The sequence below is a fragment of the Kockovaella imperatae genome (assembly GCF_002102565.1).
Source record: "Kockovaella imperatae strain NRRL Y-17943 chromosome Unknown BD324scaffold_8, whole genome shotgun sequence".
Classification (NCBI taxonomy): domain Eukaryota; kingdom Fungi; phylum Basidiomycota; class Tremellomycetes; order Tremellales; family Cuniculitremaceae; genus Kockovaella; species Kockovaella imperatae.
In genome coordinates, this window is record NW_019028948.1 from 441,552 (window position 1) to 457,417 (window position 15,866).

The window sequence follows — 15,866 nt, forward strand, 5'->3', positions numbered from 1 at the left end:
ATCAGACGTTCGACCTAACGTATCTGCCAACTCGCGCAGGGCTGAAGTGCAGCTTCCCGGTCTAAGGGTAGGTGGGCCAGATGCTGATGCAGGGACGGACCTCGGTAGGGTGTTGAGCGTGTGTGACAGGCTATCGAGGCAAGACATGAGGGTCGATCCGTCACTCTTAGTAGCCGTACTAAGGCGCGTGCTCTGTGATTCAGGCATCTTTGTTCGAGAAGGGTCAAAGATCTGAAAGATGATGGTTGTAGTCGTGACTTCCAACTGTACGAGGGTTGATGGTGCGTCGAAAACGAGGTACGACGTGAGTACATTCGCCCCCTCTTTATGACCTTTTTGATGGGAGTCAGAGTAGACGAACCTCACATTTCTTATCTGCCCAGATAGGCTGAGTGTCAATCTGAAACAATGCGCATGAGACTGTATCACCTCAGTCTGTCTTGCGTTTACCACTTATACCCTTAGCTTCCTCCTTTGACACTCGCTTGTCAGGGGGTCGAGAGTTCACTCTCCGCCGTTCTTCGTCACGGTGCGATATGCATTTGCTTAACAGGCATGATAAGAGATTGTGGATCGTATCGCTCAAAATGGCAGAGGTGGCAAGAACGTGCATGTGACACAAGCACCGTCCTGAGATCAAAGAACCTCACTACTCCGCTCCAAGAGGCAAAAAATAATTGCTGCTCTTAGAGCTTGGCCCTGCTCTTGCCCGCTAACAGTGTGCCTCCATTCTCGATACACGTTTTGGCATCCTTGACCATTTCGTCGATGATCTCCTTGGCGGGTTTGATGTCCTGAAAGGCAGACGAGAAGACTCAGCACGAATTCACAGATGATTTGCCGTCTTCATCACTCACATTGATCAACGCACTGACCTCTCCCATGAGCCACATTCGGCCTTCCATGGACTTTTCAGGGTGTTTCTCAAGTTCCACTTCGTGTGGAATCTTGCCTTGACTCGTAAGGTTCTTACTGGGTAGGGTCAGGTCGTGGATGCTTGATGCAACATTGCGGTACGTTCTCCACTCACATCTCCTCTTCTCTGCCTCTCCAGCTCTTGACGTAATCTGTCTGTCGGACTCGTAAAGGACGACCAGTATAGATCAAAGTCGTATCGGTGTCTCCATGGTCGGCGGAGACGAGTCTGCCGAGCGACATAAGCCAAGAACCAACTTGCACTTCATTCAAATCAGAGCCACTACTCACAGATCCTTGTGCTTCTTGGGCGCTCCAGCCTCAGTACTAGCAACAAATCGAGTTCCGACCCAGACACCTTGAGCACCATACATGAGAGCCGAGGCCAATCCTCGACCATCATAGATACCTCCAGCGGCGATGACATGGACCTGGCGGAGAGACATCAGCGGGGGATTCGACTCTGTTGCTTCCTGACCGACTTACTGGACCTCCTGTCAAAGGGGACTTTTTACCCTTGCAGATATCTACACAGGCTGGAATGAGAACAGAATAAGGTGTTCGTCCAGTGTGACCTCCTCCCTCGGCGCCCTGGGTACAGAGTCAGCATGGCACTGTTGCGATCGAGCAGCTGGATGATGACCCACCTGAGCGCAAATCAAATCCATACCTACGTCCAAAGCCTTCTGGACGTGCTTGGGGTGACCGACCATCTGTTAGACGTTTATCAGCGAAGCGAACGATGTTGGACTGATTTGGAAACCCTCACGTTCATGCAGATGATTCCGTGGTCGTGCAACCGTTTGACGGCCTCTTTTGGGGGTACACCAACGGCACAAACGAACAGTTTCGCCTTTTCCTCAATGATGACGGTCAACAGTTCATCCAAATGTCCTTTGGTATAGTCGTAGTTTGTCTTTCTGGCATTTGGACCAAGAGACGGGATGAGTAGGTCGACTCCAAATGCTGCGAGCAGGGACAGCGTCAATACTTGGGATAGCTAAATAGTTCGCTGAGGGAGCGAAGAGATACTTACGCAGATCTGGTGATTTGAGGGACGACTTGATCTCTTTGATGATATTTCGGAGTTGTTTGGGACTGCAGGGAGCAGAGAGACAACCATGTCAGCAGAAATTCCGTCTCTTTGGTTCGCCAGGTAGATCCGACTCACGTATATCCCAAACCTCCGATCACTCCTAGACCTCCAGCGTTAGATACAGCAGCAGCTAGCTCAGGTCCAGCGGCGACGTTCATTCCGCTGCAAAGCAGAAAGCAGGTTCAGCGACTGACTCAGGTCGAGGATCAAGGACACAAGACCCGCAGCTCAGACTCACGCCAGCATGATCGGATGCTGTATACCGACTGTGAATACCTTCGAGATCAGCTCTGTCTCGAATTCAAAGGGTCCCCAGGGTGAGACTCACACATATCGGTGATAGGTGTCTTGATGACGGACATGATGATGTTGTTACTTGTATTGATATCGAGGACAGATGTTCAAAGTGGGACGCCAACCAGTGTTGAACTTGATGGATGCAATCCGATGAATGAGGTGGTCCAGAAGGTCACTTGCACGCCTCATCGGCTCAAACCGACAAGGCTCATAACCGGGTATATTTCTGATAAACTGCTGAATATGCCACGTCATAGCACGCACCTCCACCTTGAACGGTTCGCTTCTCGACGTCTAGTCTTTGAGTCTCTCACTCTGACGCAAGGACATCATGGCTGCTCCAGCACATCCAGACCTCTCAAAGATATTCAATAATCCTCTCGGAGCGTCCTCCTCGTCTTCTTCTTCAACCAATCGAGCACAAGCCCAAAATGCCTCCGCTATCTCTCTCCCCAAGACATCCACCGATCTCTTGAGGTTGATGAAATCCACAACGACCAATCAAGCTGTTCGCGATACATTGATTCCTGTCCTCAATCGGATCGCGGACGGAGAAGGACAGACAGGATCTACAAAAAGTCAGAAGATGAAAAAGGGGGAGATGTTGTTGCAGTTGCCGAATATACAGAAGGATTTCGATGTGTCCAAGTTGACAGATGCAGAGATCAAGGCGATGACAGCAGCGTTGGTATATGTCCTGTGAGTCAAGAGTGAAAGAGCTATGTAGGATCCAAGAGGACTGATACGCTTCGTGTAGATCCGCTCGATTCGACAATTCTTCTGCACCGGAATCAGATCAATTGATGATGGTGTGGATGATGAAGTTTGTGAAGCAACTTGACCCGGAGCAAATTCGAATGACAAAATCACGACGTGAGCTAGCTTCTACCATTGAACCGGATGGTCGTCCAAGCTCACTCACGCTCGTATACAGTCGGTGTTCTAGCTTGGTCGTTCCAAAGGCTGTGTAAACGATCCGGCAAGGTGGGTCGCTTATCTTGCTCTCCTCCTCTTCTCTTGCACAATTGACGACTTCGCGCAGCCCGAACTCTGCACTCCCATCATACTTGGTATACAATCCTTCTCTTACCCCCCTACGGTGTTCACCGGCGTCCTCCCTGCGATCCTCGAAGTCAGTCCGACCCTGCTTGCTGTCCATCGATTGATCATCTGACTTTCTCCTCCTGCAGAGCTGTATCCTCGTCCGGGAATTTGACTTTGCACTACCTCTCATCAACGAGGTAGTGAGAGACTTCGTCACGGCAAGTTGTGTTCTGGCCAACCACGGCATCTTCTGATATCATCCTTCAGGGCGCCCCAACATATCTTGACGTCTTGACGTACTTTCATCATGCAGGATTGGTCTTTGCAGCTTTAGGAGACTACGCAAGGGCCACGGAGAGATTCGTGATGGTGAACGAAAGCTTGAGCAGGCAGTCACCAAGTCGCTGACTTGATTCAGGCACTCTGTATACCTACCTCTGCCGCTTCCGCGATTCAGCTGGCGTGTGCGAAGCGAGCGATGCTGTGTGAACTGATAGTCACGGGCAAGGCGAGTTCTTTGCCAAAGATCGGTCAGAAAACGGCTCACGCTCAATTTCAGACTTTACGGTATCCAAAATATATCTCCAGTGCCGTTACACGAATCATCGACCGGAATGCTGAGACTTACACCCAACTCGCCAAGGCGTTTGAGAATCATGAATGGGCAGCGGTACAAGCTGCAGGGAAAAGCCCAGACTTCAAGCAGGTCAGTCAGCCTCCTTCGTCGTCCATGACAGCTGACGTGCATGCAATACAGGATGCTAATGAGGGTCTGTTGCAAGCTGTCCTTGCATCTGCTCCAAAACGCAAGATCCTCAAAGTCCGAGAGACGTTTTCTCGACTTCGCCTGGATCAGCTCGCAATCAAGGTTGAGGATGACAGTCCGAATGGACAATTGACTCGTGATACCCTTCAAGCAATGGTATGTTACCTTCAGCTCTCTTGGCTGACTGATTCCCCGCGCAGATTCAGACGGGCGAAGTTGCCGCTTCCATCACACCTTCCGAACCTTCGCCCATCATTACATTCCACGAACACACCATCGCTGGTCCTGAGGTGACCGCTCGTCAGCTTGCAGAAGCTCAAGCTGCTGATGCATGGTTGGAGCTGGATCTGTCAGCGGGCAACAAGTCATTGGGATTGTCAGATACGTATCTAGGCAAGGTGAGTTGCAGTCATACAATCTTGAGCTCGTGCTGATAGGTTACTACAGCAACTTGACATGCACGATATGAGTGGAGGTGGCAAGAAGTCTCGTGGGGCGGGTATAGAGGACCGTGAAGCGGGACTACGGAAGTCCGGTCGTGTGAGAGGAGTAGGGAGCAACATGGCCGATACCGGGTTCTAGTGTGGGGTTTGGCCACAAAAGATCGTTCAGAACGATTGCGGGAGGTTGGTCAAGGCGACCCCTTGTCTGTAGCATATTTACACAGCGGATGACGTGACATGGCATGATACGACAACGAGGACATGTAGAAGATTGGAAAAACTGCAACTCAGCTTCGCACGTCTATGGTCATGACGATGCATCAAACTAAGGCTACAGGGCGTTGGGTCGAATCATGCTAAAGGCGATACGCTACAAAAATTCTCGGGCTTCCTGGAAAGCAAACAGCTGAGAAGAGAGACACGCGGCGAGGCGGAGAGGCGCAACGATGTGTTACAAGTTTGTTTGCGGGTTGTCACAGGGTGTGGTGTGTGAGCGAAGATTCCAAAACGACATCTACAGAATATAATTGGATGTGTGCTTTCGTACGAGAGAGTAGAGAGTTGGATGGGATACTAGTGAATGGCAGGGACCGCAGCCATCTCTTCAGAAGCCTGGGCAGGCGCAGCATCGTCTTGATCTTTCATTGATAAAGTGGAGAGTGACAATGAATGAGCGTCATCGTTGGATTCAGAGGGTGTTGAGGATGTTCCATTACTATACGTCCGGATCAGTCAGCGCCAACCTTTCGATCTATATGGGGTGGGTGACCCAAAAGACTCACCTGTGCCCGGTCTTCGTAACTCCATCCACGAGTGATTTGGTATATTCGTATAGGTCTTGAGAGTATGTTCTCTTTTTCTGTTCGATAGATGGCATAGCGTTCGTCTCCCGATCGACTTCAGCGTTGGCATCTGGAAGGATGAGAGAAAAGAGAGATAGAGCGAGAGAGAGAGCAAAAAGACGTCAGTGAGATGAAAGGAAAAGATCAAAAGAATGGACAGAGCTCACCGCTGATCTGCTTGTTCTGCCTCTGCAAATTCTCATCTGTCAACCTATCGCCGTCACTCTGAGAAGACATGGTCCTCTTCACAGTCGTATTGGCTTTGCTGGCGTTGGATGCAGCAGCAGCGGCGGCGGGCGGAGTGACGAGGGGGGGAGGTGTCTCGTCCATATGTCTCGATGCCATATCTGGAGGAGACGAAGGTGTGAATGTTGTAGGTGCGGTGACTGTCATGATGTGTGTTGTCTGTCGTGTGAGTGAGTGGGTGAGTGTGTGAGGTGCAAGAGAGTAAGAGCAGTGAGGTGGTGTGACTACTCTATATTCCAGTGAATCTCTCTGTGTGGATGGGCTGTTGGACCCACATACAAAGATGCTTCGGTGGAGTGAGTGCCCGTGCGAGCCAAGAGAGAAGAGAGAGAGAGAGAGAGAGAGCGAGGCGTTGACAGATACCAAACCAGCCAGCAGACCCGAACAAGTTTCATCTAGTGTCATCCCTCAACATAAGCATCTCACAATGACGACTATTTTTTTAGAAAGACACGTAAACTGGGGGTAACTGGAATCTCTCTCTCTACATCCCCCTCTCTCTACACCAGAGTCTCGATCAAATTCCATTCCATTCCATCATGTCATGAGAAAAAGACACCAAAGAATCCACCACCCCATCATGGCTTACCTCCTGCCTCCTGCCTCCTCCCGCCTCCCCTTCCCCTCTCTCTCTCTGTGTGTGTGGATGATCCCGCCAACTTTGATGACTTCTCTGCTTTTGCTCGTCACTCTGCTGTCACTCGACTCGCTCCACCTTATTTTCATGACATGACGATCATCTTCAAATGACGCCACTTCAAACGGGAAATGCCGTAATAACATCCTCATAATTGAACATATATTCAATTATGCAATGACGCACATCTCGGAATCAAAATGGTGTGGCGTACAGCCAGCTACCTTCTACTCCTCCTCTGGATGATCCACCAACATGGGCAACGGAGCTTGATCCGTAAACACAGATCCATAGTCAAAAGTACCTTCTTCCAAGAGACTCAAAATAGCAGCAGCGGATCTGGGAAAGTAATTAAGCAAAAAACCCATTTGACCCCCCTCGGTTTTGTCACTCACAATCCCTGATCACCTCCACGTTGGAGCCCATCCGATACACTGTCCATCCCTTCACCCGCGAGTAATTCACCTCCAAAGCCACCTTGATTAGGATGACCGGGCATGGTGGTGTACTCTAGACCAACGCCACTGGTGGCGCTGTGGGGAGGCAAAGAGGCCAAACTAGCCCAGGGCGATTGGAAATCAGTCGTTGTGGTGGTGGTGGTGGTTGTTGTCGTTGTAGGCGACATGGTCCACTGGCCTTGAAGCGTGTCATTGAGATTCCCATTTTCCGCCATGGCCGTCTCGTAGCTTGATCCAAAAGAAGTAGACGCGAATGCATCGAATTCGTCACTGGGTTGATCACCCTGTCTCACAGTGATATTCCGGGGTGAAGCCAGTGTCGATAAATCCACAAAATCATTCGTGTTGGCACTGAATAATGCTTCCAGATCAGCGACTCGAGAATCTAGGCTGAGTCCATGGTTGCTCATAATTGCGGACGGATTGGACATGATATCCGGAGTAGTGGCGCGATCAAATGGGTTCGATACCGGTACAGCAACCTTGTCAGAACCACCAGAAGGAGGGGGCGAAGTACGTTTGAGAACCGGTCGAAGCCACGCTGGAGGTGGTCGACCCGTTCCATCAGGCACACGAGGCGAATCGACGGGAATGTTGCAGACTTTTGAGAAGCAGGGGGGGTTCAGCATAATGTGCAGCGCGAACAAAAGCTGCGGCTTACTTCTGCAAAATTCATCAATAATATCCGCAGATCGCAATCCGCAGAGATACCGTCCAGAAAATCGTCTGAGCAATCCAACGCAGGATTTAAGGCCCTCGATGGAAGGAGCGATCAGAGGCCTGAAATCCGCGTTACGGCAATTCAGCACCACAGCGACCAGAGTCCGACCAGCTTGAGCAAGTTGATGGATGACATGGACACCGTCTGTAAGGAGAAGCAATCAGTGTCCGAACACCTCCTCAGTCCCTCTCACAATATGTCATCATGCCACGTTGACTCTGTAGGCCCCCGATGGGTCAGATCACTCCGATCCTGCGTCACGCCACTCACAATATGTACATGATCCGCAATAATGGTCAAAGCACACTGCATAGCTTTTCGACACAGGTCCAAAAGTCTCGTCCGCTCTTCCGTATTTGGTGCAGGCGTATTAACAAAGCCAGAGAACTGATGTCGGTAAATGAGCATCTTCACGAGGTGTTCGAGCTGGGATAGAAACGTCTAGCATCAGCCAAGTTTCCGCGAGATTTTCACATCCTGATACTCACACAGTGAAGCCTTTCAGCCTGAGTGATCCTTATCGGGTCTCTTGAATTCGTCGTATCCGCGTCGTATTGCCAGTACTTTGGCAGCATACGTCTCCATTCCTCTACGAGCTTTTCCTCTTCTTCCAGAGAATCAATCTGAGGATGTCGTTTGGAGAGGTGAGCGGCAGCTTTGGACAAGAATGGAGAGTCTGGGAAAGACGATGCAACAGAGCCAATATCGAGAATTCCCTGTGATTGCCATGTCAGGATCCAGCACAGCCTGCCGCCGCTTGCCCGCTCACCTCCAGCACCACGTGTAGGCGTATAGTCGCTACAAACGCCTCCATCCTTGAATTTTGGGTCGGACTCGGGTTCTCTTTGATCCCTTCAGCCGTGAGATTCTCGTCGTCCACGACGAGTGGCTCAGGCGTGTCAGTCACACGGAGATTGATAATGGTCGGCCGGCCAAAGAGCGCTGAGCAACTCAGCGCGGCCAATAATATTTGATTCGTCTTTGCTACTCACCTGCCGACTGCTTGTCCCAAGAGTAGATTGACCAGAAGGTTCGCTGGAGCAATCGTCAGCAAGACACTTGGTCCTCTCCCTGGTGGGCTTAGACTCACCTTCCTCGTCTCCTTCTCGATCGCATCGAAATGGTCATACCCATCGACGCTCCTGTGTAGTCCGCCGTCCAAACACAGTGTGATACTTTCCGCCTGGAGTGCAAATGCCTTGCTGAGGTTGCCCAGCCCAAAAGCATAAATAGCAGCGAGGAAAGCAGCTTGAATGGAGTACAATGTGGGTCTGTCTGCCGAAGGAAGATCTCGAAGTCGTTTGAATAATTCAAAGTATGATTTTCCCGCCGTCGATGGATCCAACGGGTTGGCCCTCACACGGGGATCATCGACGTGTCTCGATGATAGGGTACAAACGGCCACGATGAAGCATGTGAATCCGGGTTCTCCCCATTGTTGAGGATTGGCATAATCTTCAAGAAAGGACGGAACGTGTAGGAATGGCCAGAGTAGATGGGATGTCGAGAGATAACATCTGACTAGCGTATCCATAAGATCAGGTGGGATAACGCCAGTTATAACTTTCCAAGAGGCTTCAGGGTTGAGCGTCTGATGGGGCCTAGGTGTTCGATCGGGAAAGAAACGAGATTTCATGGTGGATGGAGAAGTTGATCGACGTTGACCGCCACCACCACCACCGCCGCCGCCGCCTCCTCCTCCACCTCCTCCGGAAGAGCTCGTGCCTGCACCAGGTGAAGGGCCACGTCCCGCAGTTGTATGACTGGTGGAGATGGACATTCGATGGATGTCGGAAGCTCCGTCTGAAGGTGTATCTTGACTTGGGGAAAGATCGTTATTCAAGAATGGGAACTCTTCCTCGAGAGTGACACCAGCTTGCGACGATCCCAGGTCAGAATCAGCAGCTTCGTTGGCGGTCAATCGATACAGTAGTGGAAAACCAGAGGTCGATCCTGAAGCGATAGGTCAGCTCGCTCCTCACTTTTGGACTATATTGCCGACTTGCCCTGCCACTTTGCTTGCCCAATTTCATCCTCGTAGAAGAAACTGAGACTCATCCCTTCCATTCTCTTGGTCACGTCATTCAAGTCCCCTTCGTTCCGCTTCATTCCTCTGAAATCATGTCTCAATTCGAGGTGATTCCCAGATCCAGCATGTGGCCTAGATCTAGAATTGGCGAATGCAGCCAATGTGGTCGGAGCGAGAGATCCGCCAGGCCAAGCAGAGGAGGACGGATCAGATGTGGCTGAGACCCCGTGGAGAGTATTCTGGAGCTGGCGAGCCTGGTCAAGGGCCGATAGCCCAGATATGGATGATCCCGCTCCATCAGCTCCGCTGAGCTTTGCATCCAATGTCGAAAGGTACATGTTGTGGACTTTTGGCGGGACATCGCCCAGCATCGCTTCCAAAGCGGCAAGTCTAGCTTCGAGGTTGGCCTGACTCGTTGCTGACTTTGTACCCAGCTTGTGAGATTCGTCACCTGCCCCTCCATGGGGCCTCTTGAACCCAGACGAAGAGGATGATTTAGGTCCTGATCCACCAGACCCGGACCCAGACCCAGCCGCTGCACTGGATCCAAGTCCTGACCCCGTCGCAAAAGACGGTTTGGGCTTGGTCATACGTCGTGGTGGGGCGTTGAAAGTACACTCGTTCTGGGTTGCTTTGCATGGTCCACAAGGTTGCTAAAGGACAAAGTCAGCTTTTCGAACAAAACCCACTTGAAAGGGGGTCGCTGACCTCTGTATCACAACGTATCTTCCGCCGTCTACATCTATCACAAGCGTGAGCCAGTCGAAGTCGAGGACGTTTGTCCATAGATAGTCTGTCCATCGAGTCGAGACCGTCATCCATTATGTCAAGATTGCTGTTACTCGCAGCGTTCCCATTTCCCATGTTGATCTCGTGACTGCCCGAATAGGAGCCTGCTTGGGATCCTAGGTCGGCTGCTCCTCCACCTAGCCCCTTGTCGTGCTCTTGACCCCTTGAGTACGATCCTACTGGTGTCCGTGTCCCATCTCCTTCATCACCACCATCAATTTGATCATCGTGTGATTCCTCGGACTTCGGGATTATCCCCGATCCATCCACTCCTATATCCATTGCCTGCGTCGAGCTCGATGCTTGCTCGGTTCCCCCCGTCATGATGCTTCGTGGTCGCCTAAGCCCTTCCTTTACTTGGAGTATGTTGTCAACAAGACGTCGTGCGCAATCCCCGTATGGCTGTTCAAAGGTCGACCGACCGTCAAAGTCTCGCCGACTAGACCGAGACTCGTAATTTTGAGCATGTAGATAGGCGCACCCGCACGCTCTGGGTGGCGCCTATCTCATTTAGCCTAAGCGAGCTCGACTTGGGAATGGGCAGCATGCATGGGTCTCTACATTCCCAAGAGATCGATGGTCTTGCACAGTCAGAGACGAGACTCATGACCTGACCATGATCAGAGCTGCAACGTCGGACAGACAAGGTTCCAGCACGATCGACCTGTGAAGGGGTAACCGCGACTTGCTTGCTCGTTCGGCCTTACCGGAGGCCGAAATACCGAGCGATTGGGACAACCAGATCTATGTATACATCTTCGGCGAATTCACAGCAGCAGGCTCTGAAAGACTCCATTGCACAGCCTGCCTGACTGATCTGACTTGATACGGCAGTTTGACGTCTACCATGTCCATAGCTCTTTGTCCACGACTTGGTCACCGAACCTTGCTATCATCATCTTTGATGAGATCTGATTTAATCAAACGGTCATGTCCGAAAGGAAGTCTGTATTCCAGGCCGGCCCACTTTTGCAGTCTGTGATTCTTCGAGTACCATAGCGGTGGACAGAGGAATTACATGGGACCGGAACCGGCGGGTACTTAGAAAGCGGATCGAGACAGAGATGACCAGAACCGGACAGGGTTTAGAGAGCCGAGAGGAAATAAGAGCTGGTACAGCTGAGTGGGGGCGCACGGCGGTTTCGGGAAACCGCTTCAGACGCGAGAGGCGGCCCACTCTTTTTTTGGGAGATCCAAAATCAGCCAGATTAATTAGCCGGGAGGAGGACCATACTATTATTGATCTTGAGCATCGCTGGAAGATATGAACTGGACATCCGATCTGGGATTGTTTGTTGGCTTGTGATCTAGATTCATCTTACATCTTTGAAAATCCTAGCTCACTTTCACCATGGCGTACTCTAGAAAGACTTATGAGAGTCAAGTCTGGGGCAATGGTGAGTTCGTATGCGGACCCCCGCCCGCGCGAGGATGTCCGCCCGCCCCGCCCCCACTCAACTTACGCCCCCTCCCGCTCAACAGGTGTCAAGCACCTCAAAGATGTTCATGGACGAATGGCTCATTTCATCGTGAGTAGAGCTCGGACCGACCGGAGGGTAGAATCTCCTACTGACTTCTTCACTTTCAGGGAGGTAATTTTGCAGACTACAACCTCTCCTCTGTGTTGTGGACACACCGGATAGATGATCGAAAGCATGTCAACGTCTCTGTCTGGTCTGCTCCTGGACATTCCAAACCTCCATTCTCTGAAGCCATCAATCAAAAGTACAAGCCCACGCAAAAGGGCGATGATTTCGGGCCTGCATGGACAAACCACTGGTTCAAGATCTCGTTGAACATTCCTAAAGAATGGGATCACTATGAGCGAATCTCTTTCGAATTCGATTGCTCTGGTGAAGGATTGATCTATACACCCGATGGGCTCGTCTTGCACGGTTTGACAGGCGGTGCAGACCCCGGTATGCGCCGTGCAGAATACATCATCCCCCCTGAGGCGAGAAAGAGAGGCACTCTCGACTTGGTCATCGAATCATCATGTAATGAAATGTTTGGGCAAAGCAGAGACGAATTGGGGAAATCCGATCCGAATAGACGGTATAAACTCGTCACGGCAGATCTCGTCGTCCCCAATATGGAAGCTCACAAGTTGATGTACGATTTCAAAGCCCTTTGGGAATTGACTCAGATCATCCCTTCCGACTCTCCCCTGAGCCGGAAAGCCGAATGGACCGCCAATGAGATTATGAATGTGTTTGATGCGAACGATTTATCGACGTTGGCAAAGGGTAGAAGGATTGCTCAACAGGTTCTGGGAGAAGGTTGGGAGAAACAAATTGCAAAGGAGAGTGAGAATGCGAAAGAGCAGAATGGAACGGTATGGGCTCTAGGTCATTGGTAGGTCGAGTCTAGTCTCCCATCCCCACTCAAGTCGGCACCCCTTCTTAACACCCTTGATTCTCAGTCACATTGATACCGCTTGGTTGTGGCCATTCTCTGTAACTCAGCAAAAGTCTGCCCGATCATGGTCAGCTCAACTTGACATTATGGATCGATACCCCGAGCTCCATTTCTCAGTCACCCAGGCTCAACAGTACGAATGGCTCGAAGAGCTCTACCCGGACTTGTTTGAACGGATCAAGGAAAAAGTCAAGACTGGTCAATTCCAACCTGTAGGATGTACTTGGGTCGAAATGGACACCAACATGGCCTCGGGTGAAGCTTTGTGTAGGCAATTCTTGTACGGTCAGAGATACTTTGAGAGTCGATTTGGGTTCCGTTCGGGAACTTGCGTGTTACCTGATACTTGTGAGTCTGAGCGTCCGAACGGAGAGGTACCTGTCCTCATACCTGGCACCAGTCGGCTTCAACGCACAGATGCCTCAAATCATCCGATTGGCTGGAGCTCAAGACTTCTTCACGATCAAACTTGCCTGGAATGCCATGTGAGTGCTGTGGGGCACACACATGCAGAGAGGGACGAGCATTGACCAAGTCGATAAAGCAACCCATATGTCAACTCAACGTACAACTGGGTCGGTCTGGACGGAAGTCAGGTCCTCAGTCACATTGCACCCGATAACAACTATGGAGCGAGGTGAGCGAGTGGGCGGACCTTTGCCTGACACTTGTGCTGATGTGCGTGCCTAAAGAGCCGATTTCACCTCGATCAAAGCGTCCATGACTGGACACAAGAATCTCGATGTCACGGGTGCGTCAATCTGTCTGAAAAGCAGAACAAAGCCTGTATGCTTACGCCAACTCCGCCTTCAGACCAAGCCATCTACCTCTATGGTAACGGGGACGGTGGTGGCGGTCCCCAAGACCTCATGATGGAATCGCTTCGACGAGCCCGAGCTGTTGGCAAGTCCAGTGATGCAGGAGGTCAATTCCCACTCGTCAAGATGGGAGGAAGTTTCGGTGAATTCTTCGACGCCGTTCGAGCTCAAACTCAAAATGGCGCGACACTGCCAAATTGGAAAGGTGAACAGTACCTTGAGCTTCACCGTGGATGCTACACCTCCCATGGAATCATCAAGAAGGGTAACCGAAAGAGCGAGCTTCACCTTCAACAGGCTGAATATGCCGCTACTATGGCCAGCTTTGCGGACAAAAGCTATAAATATCCTTTCGAAGTTATTGACAGAGCATGGAAAGATACGCTTCTGTGTCAATTCCATGATGTCCTTCCCGGAAGTGGTATCGCCATGGTGAGTGGAGGCCTACAGGCAATATGGGACTTCCGAATTGACGCTCCGGATTAGATCTATGACGACGCTCAGGCAAAGTACGAGCGGATCGCCAAAGACCTGAACGAAGTCATCGCCAAGGCCTACAAGGTCCTTTATGCCGCTTCGACCTCTGACCTCGCCAGTGTCAAGCGAATCTCCGAGGACTCTCTCTTTGCCGTCAACACTCTTCCTGGTCAAGCTAGACAAGAAGTCATTGCTGTGCCTTGTGGACCTAATTCGGCACTTGCATCGGTCGTATCCCAGTATAACCGAGCCACCGAGACTGGATATGTTGTCGTCAAGAGTGATGAGCAGAACATTGCGGATATTCGAGCCGTCACGCTCGATAAGAAAGTTCGATCTTCTGTTTTCGCTACTCAGACCGGGGTAGACGTTTTCGAGCTCAACAATGAGACCCTCAAAGTCACCATCAAAGATGGACGACTTACCAGCCTCTACGATACCGTTTCGGAACGAGAACTTATCCCTCACGGACAGACTGGAGGTTTCGTCATTATGGAGGATTTGCCCAACGACTACGATGCTTGGGAGGTTGAATCTTTCCATCTGCAAAAGCAGCGTCATCTCAAGTTCGAAGATGTTCGTATCCTCGAGAACGGACCAGTTCGAACCACCCTAGGAGGAAGCATCTATCTCGACAAGACGCAGATTGAAGTTGAAATCTCTCTCGACGGAGTCAATGCTACTTCAAGCTCGGACTCTCGAGGCATGGTCAGGTTCAAGGCATTCATCGACTGGAAACAAGCACACCAATTCCTCAAATTTGAACTCCCTGTCGATATTCGATCTGACAATGCCACTTATGACATTCAATTCGGTACGATCCAACGTGCGACACACCGAAACACTGGTTGGGAACAGGCTCGATTCGAGGTTTGTGCGCATAAATTCGGAGATCTCTCTGAATACGGGTACGGGGTGGCCATCATCAATGATTCCAAGTATGGATATGCCGTCGATGGCAACGTCATGCGACTTTCTCTCCTTCGATCACCAAAGAACCCTGATCCAGCGTGTGACATGCACAAGCATGAAATCAACTGGGCAATTTACCCTCACGTCGGGACGTTTGCAGAGAGTGATGTGACTCAAGCTGCCAACGCCTTCAATGCGCCTCTGAGTCGTGAGTCTCGTGTCCCGAGTCTCCCGATGTGATGTCAGCTGCTGATATCCCTTTCTTTTCCTTCGCCTTCAGTCCGAAGCATGACTTCCGATTCTGCCTCTATTCATACCCTTGTGTCTGGCACGCCTATCACCATCCAAGGTGCTAGGAATGTCTTCTTAGAGACCATCAAGCGAGGTGAACAAGATCGCGATGGCAAGTCCGACTCGATCATCGTGAGATTGTACGAAAAGCTCGGTGGTCAAGGTAGATCCACACTGGTCGTGGACCCAAGCCTCAATGTCGAAAAGGCCGAACTGGTCAATATCCTTGAAGATAATCTCGAGAATCTAGAACATGTTCAGAGCTCCAAAAACGGAGGAGCTACGGAGATACCTCTTCAATTCAGACCTTACGAGATCAAGACTGTCAGGTTGACTCTTGGTCCTTCCTCGAATGTCCGGGGAGGAGCCCGAAAGGACACTTCTATCCAGGCGGACGGATGGATCGAGCTGTAAAAAGAAACGGGAACAGAAAAGGAGTCACTGAAGACGACTCGGGGATATATAAGCTATACCATGAATGTGTGTCTACCTTAATGCGTCGATGCAACTCTCGTCTCTGAGCCGCGTATCTAGCTGTATACATGCCACGGCGCCACGTGTCACGTCCAAAGGCTCCATGCTCCGTCAGCCTGGGACGGAATAACGTAATTCTCCCCATCCTGCTCTAGCTCCGGCCTTTCGGAGATGTCCCCCCTGCCTCATGTCA

At 51.0% G+C, this 15,866-nt stretch overlaps 5 protein-coding genes across 5 annotated transcripts; 2 read left to right on the forward strand and 3 right to left on the reverse strand.

Annotated features, from left to right (window-relative positions):
- Positions 1 to 686: 686 nt before the first annotated feature.
- Positions 687 to 2,373, reverse strand: BD324DRAFT_651617 (putative 2-nitropropane dioxygenase; the record flags this gene model as incomplete). Its single annotated transcript, XM_022018362.1, has 11 exons — positions 687 to 794; positions 858 to 972; positions 1,031 to 1,144; positions 1,207 to 1,346; positions 1,402 to 1,506; positions 1,563 to 1,628; positions 1,685 to 1,881; positions 1,952 to 2,013; positions 2,087 to 2,173; positions 2,250 to 2,277; positions 2,340 to 2,373. The coding sequence occupies 11 exons, from the start codon at positions 2,371 to 2,373 to the stop codon at positions 687 to 689; spliced, it is 1,056 nt and encodes a 351-aa protein (XP_021870480.1).
- Positions 2,374 to 2,553: 180 nt separating this feature from the next.
- On the forward strand, positions 2,554 to 4,859 carry BD324DRAFT_628622 (hypothetical protein). The gene is made up of 11 exons (XM_022016128.1): positions 2,554 to 3,007; positions 3,066 to 3,181; positions 3,243 to 3,292; positions 3,351 to 3,440; positions 3,499 to 3,570; positions 3,620 to 3,721; positions 3,771 to 3,860; positions 3,912 to 4,058; positions 4,110 to 4,274; positions 4,319 to 4,516; positions 4,566 to 4,859. Exons 1-11 carry the CDS (start codon positions 2,640 to 2,642, stop codon positions 4,698 to 4,700), a joined length of 1,533 nt encoding a protein of 510 aa, XP_021870481.1. The 5' UTR covers positions 2,554 to 2,639; the 3' UTR covers positions 4,701 to 4,859.
- A 1-nt stretch (position 4,860) lies between these two features.
- On the reverse strand, positions 4,861 to 6,043 carry BD324DRAFT_628625 (hypothetical protein). The gene is made up of 3 exons (XM_022016129.1): positions 5,571 to 6,043; positions 5,344 to 5,473; positions 4,861 to 5,276 (listed from the first exon to the last, which is right to left on the reverse strand). The coding sequence occupies exons 1-3, from the start codon at positions 5,794 to 5,796 to the stop codon at positions 5,135 to 5,137; spliced, it is 498 nt and encodes a 165-aa protein (XP_021870482.1). The 5' UTR covers positions 5,797 to 6,043; the 3' UTR covers positions 4,861 to 5,134.
- Positions 6,044 to 6,513: 470 nt separating this feature from the next.
- On the reverse strand, positions 6,514 to 10,295 carry BD324DRAFT_642547 (fungal-specific transcription factor domain-domain-containing protein; the record flags this gene model as incomplete). Its single annotated transcript, XM_022017492.1, has 11 exons — positions 6,514 to 6,625; positions 6,682 to 7,345; positions 7,406 to 7,609; positions 7,659 to 7,683; positions 7,736 to 7,891; positions 7,954 to 8,181; positions 8,235 to 8,407; positions 8,458 to 8,500; positions 8,556 to 9,418; positions 9,472 to 10,147; positions 10,203 to 10,295. 11 exons carry the CDS (start codon positions 10,293 to 10,295, stop codon positions 6,514 to 6,516), a joined length of 3,237 nt encoding a protein of 1,078 aa, XP_021870483.1.
- Positions 10,296 to 11,488: 1,193 nt separating this feature from the next.
- On the forward strand, positions 11,489 to 15,866 carry BD324DRAFT_628636 (putative alpha-mannosidase). Its single transcript, XM_022016130.1, has 10 exons — positions 11,489 to 11,680; positions 11,766 to 11,812; positions 11,872 to 12,638; positions 12,706 to 13,049; positions 13,102 to 13,186; positions 13,246 to 13,338; positions 13,394 to 13,452; positions 13,515 to 13,951; positions 14,006 to 15,116; positions 15,189 to 15,866. Exons 1-10 carry the CDS (start codon positions 11,635 to 11,637, stop codon positions 15,611 to 15,613), a joined length of 3,414 nt encoding a protein of 1,137 aa, XP_021870484.1. The 5' UTR covers positions 11,489 to 11,634; the 3' UTR covers positions 15,614 to 15,866.

Bases quoted from the DNA above. Each gene is read 5' to 3' on its own strand.
- BD324DRAFT_628625 (XM_022016129.1), bottom strand. From the start codon at position 5,796: ATGACAGTCACCGCACCTACAACATTCACACCTTCGTCTCCTCCAGAT. The intron at 5,474-5,570 runs GTGAGCTCTGTC...TCATCCTTCCAG, and splicing joins GCAGAACAAGCAGATCAGCG to ATGCCAACGCTGAAGTCGAT. The intron at 5,277-5,343 runs GTGAGTCTTTTG...CCGGACGTATAG, and splicing joins GTTACGAAGACCGGGCACAG to TAATGGAACATCCTCAACAC.
- BD324DRAFT_628622 (XM_022016128.1), top strand. From the start codon at position 2,640: ATGGCTGCTCCAGCACATCCAGACCTCTCAAAGATATTCAATAATCCT. The intron at 3,293-3,350 runs GTGGGTCGCTTA...GACTTCGCGCAG, and splicing joins TGTGTAAACGATCCGGCAAG to CCCGAACTCTGCACTCCCAT. The intron at 4,517-4,565 runs GTGAGTTGCAGT...AGGTTACTACAG, and splicing joins CAGATACGTATCTAGGCAAG to CAACTTGACATGCACGATAT.
- BD324DRAFT_628636 (XM_022016130.1), top strand. From the start codon at position 11,635: ATGGCGTACTCTAGAAAGACTTATGAGAGTCAAGTCTGGGGCAATG. The intron at 13,952-14,005 runs GTGAGTGGAGGC...GCTCCGGATTAG, and splicing joins CCGGAAGTGGTATCGCCATG to ATCTATGACGACGCTCAGGC. The intron at 15,117-15,188 runs GTGAGTCTCGTG...CTTCGCCTTCAG, and splicing joins CTTCAATGCGCCTCTGAGTC to TCCGAAGCATGACTTCCGAT.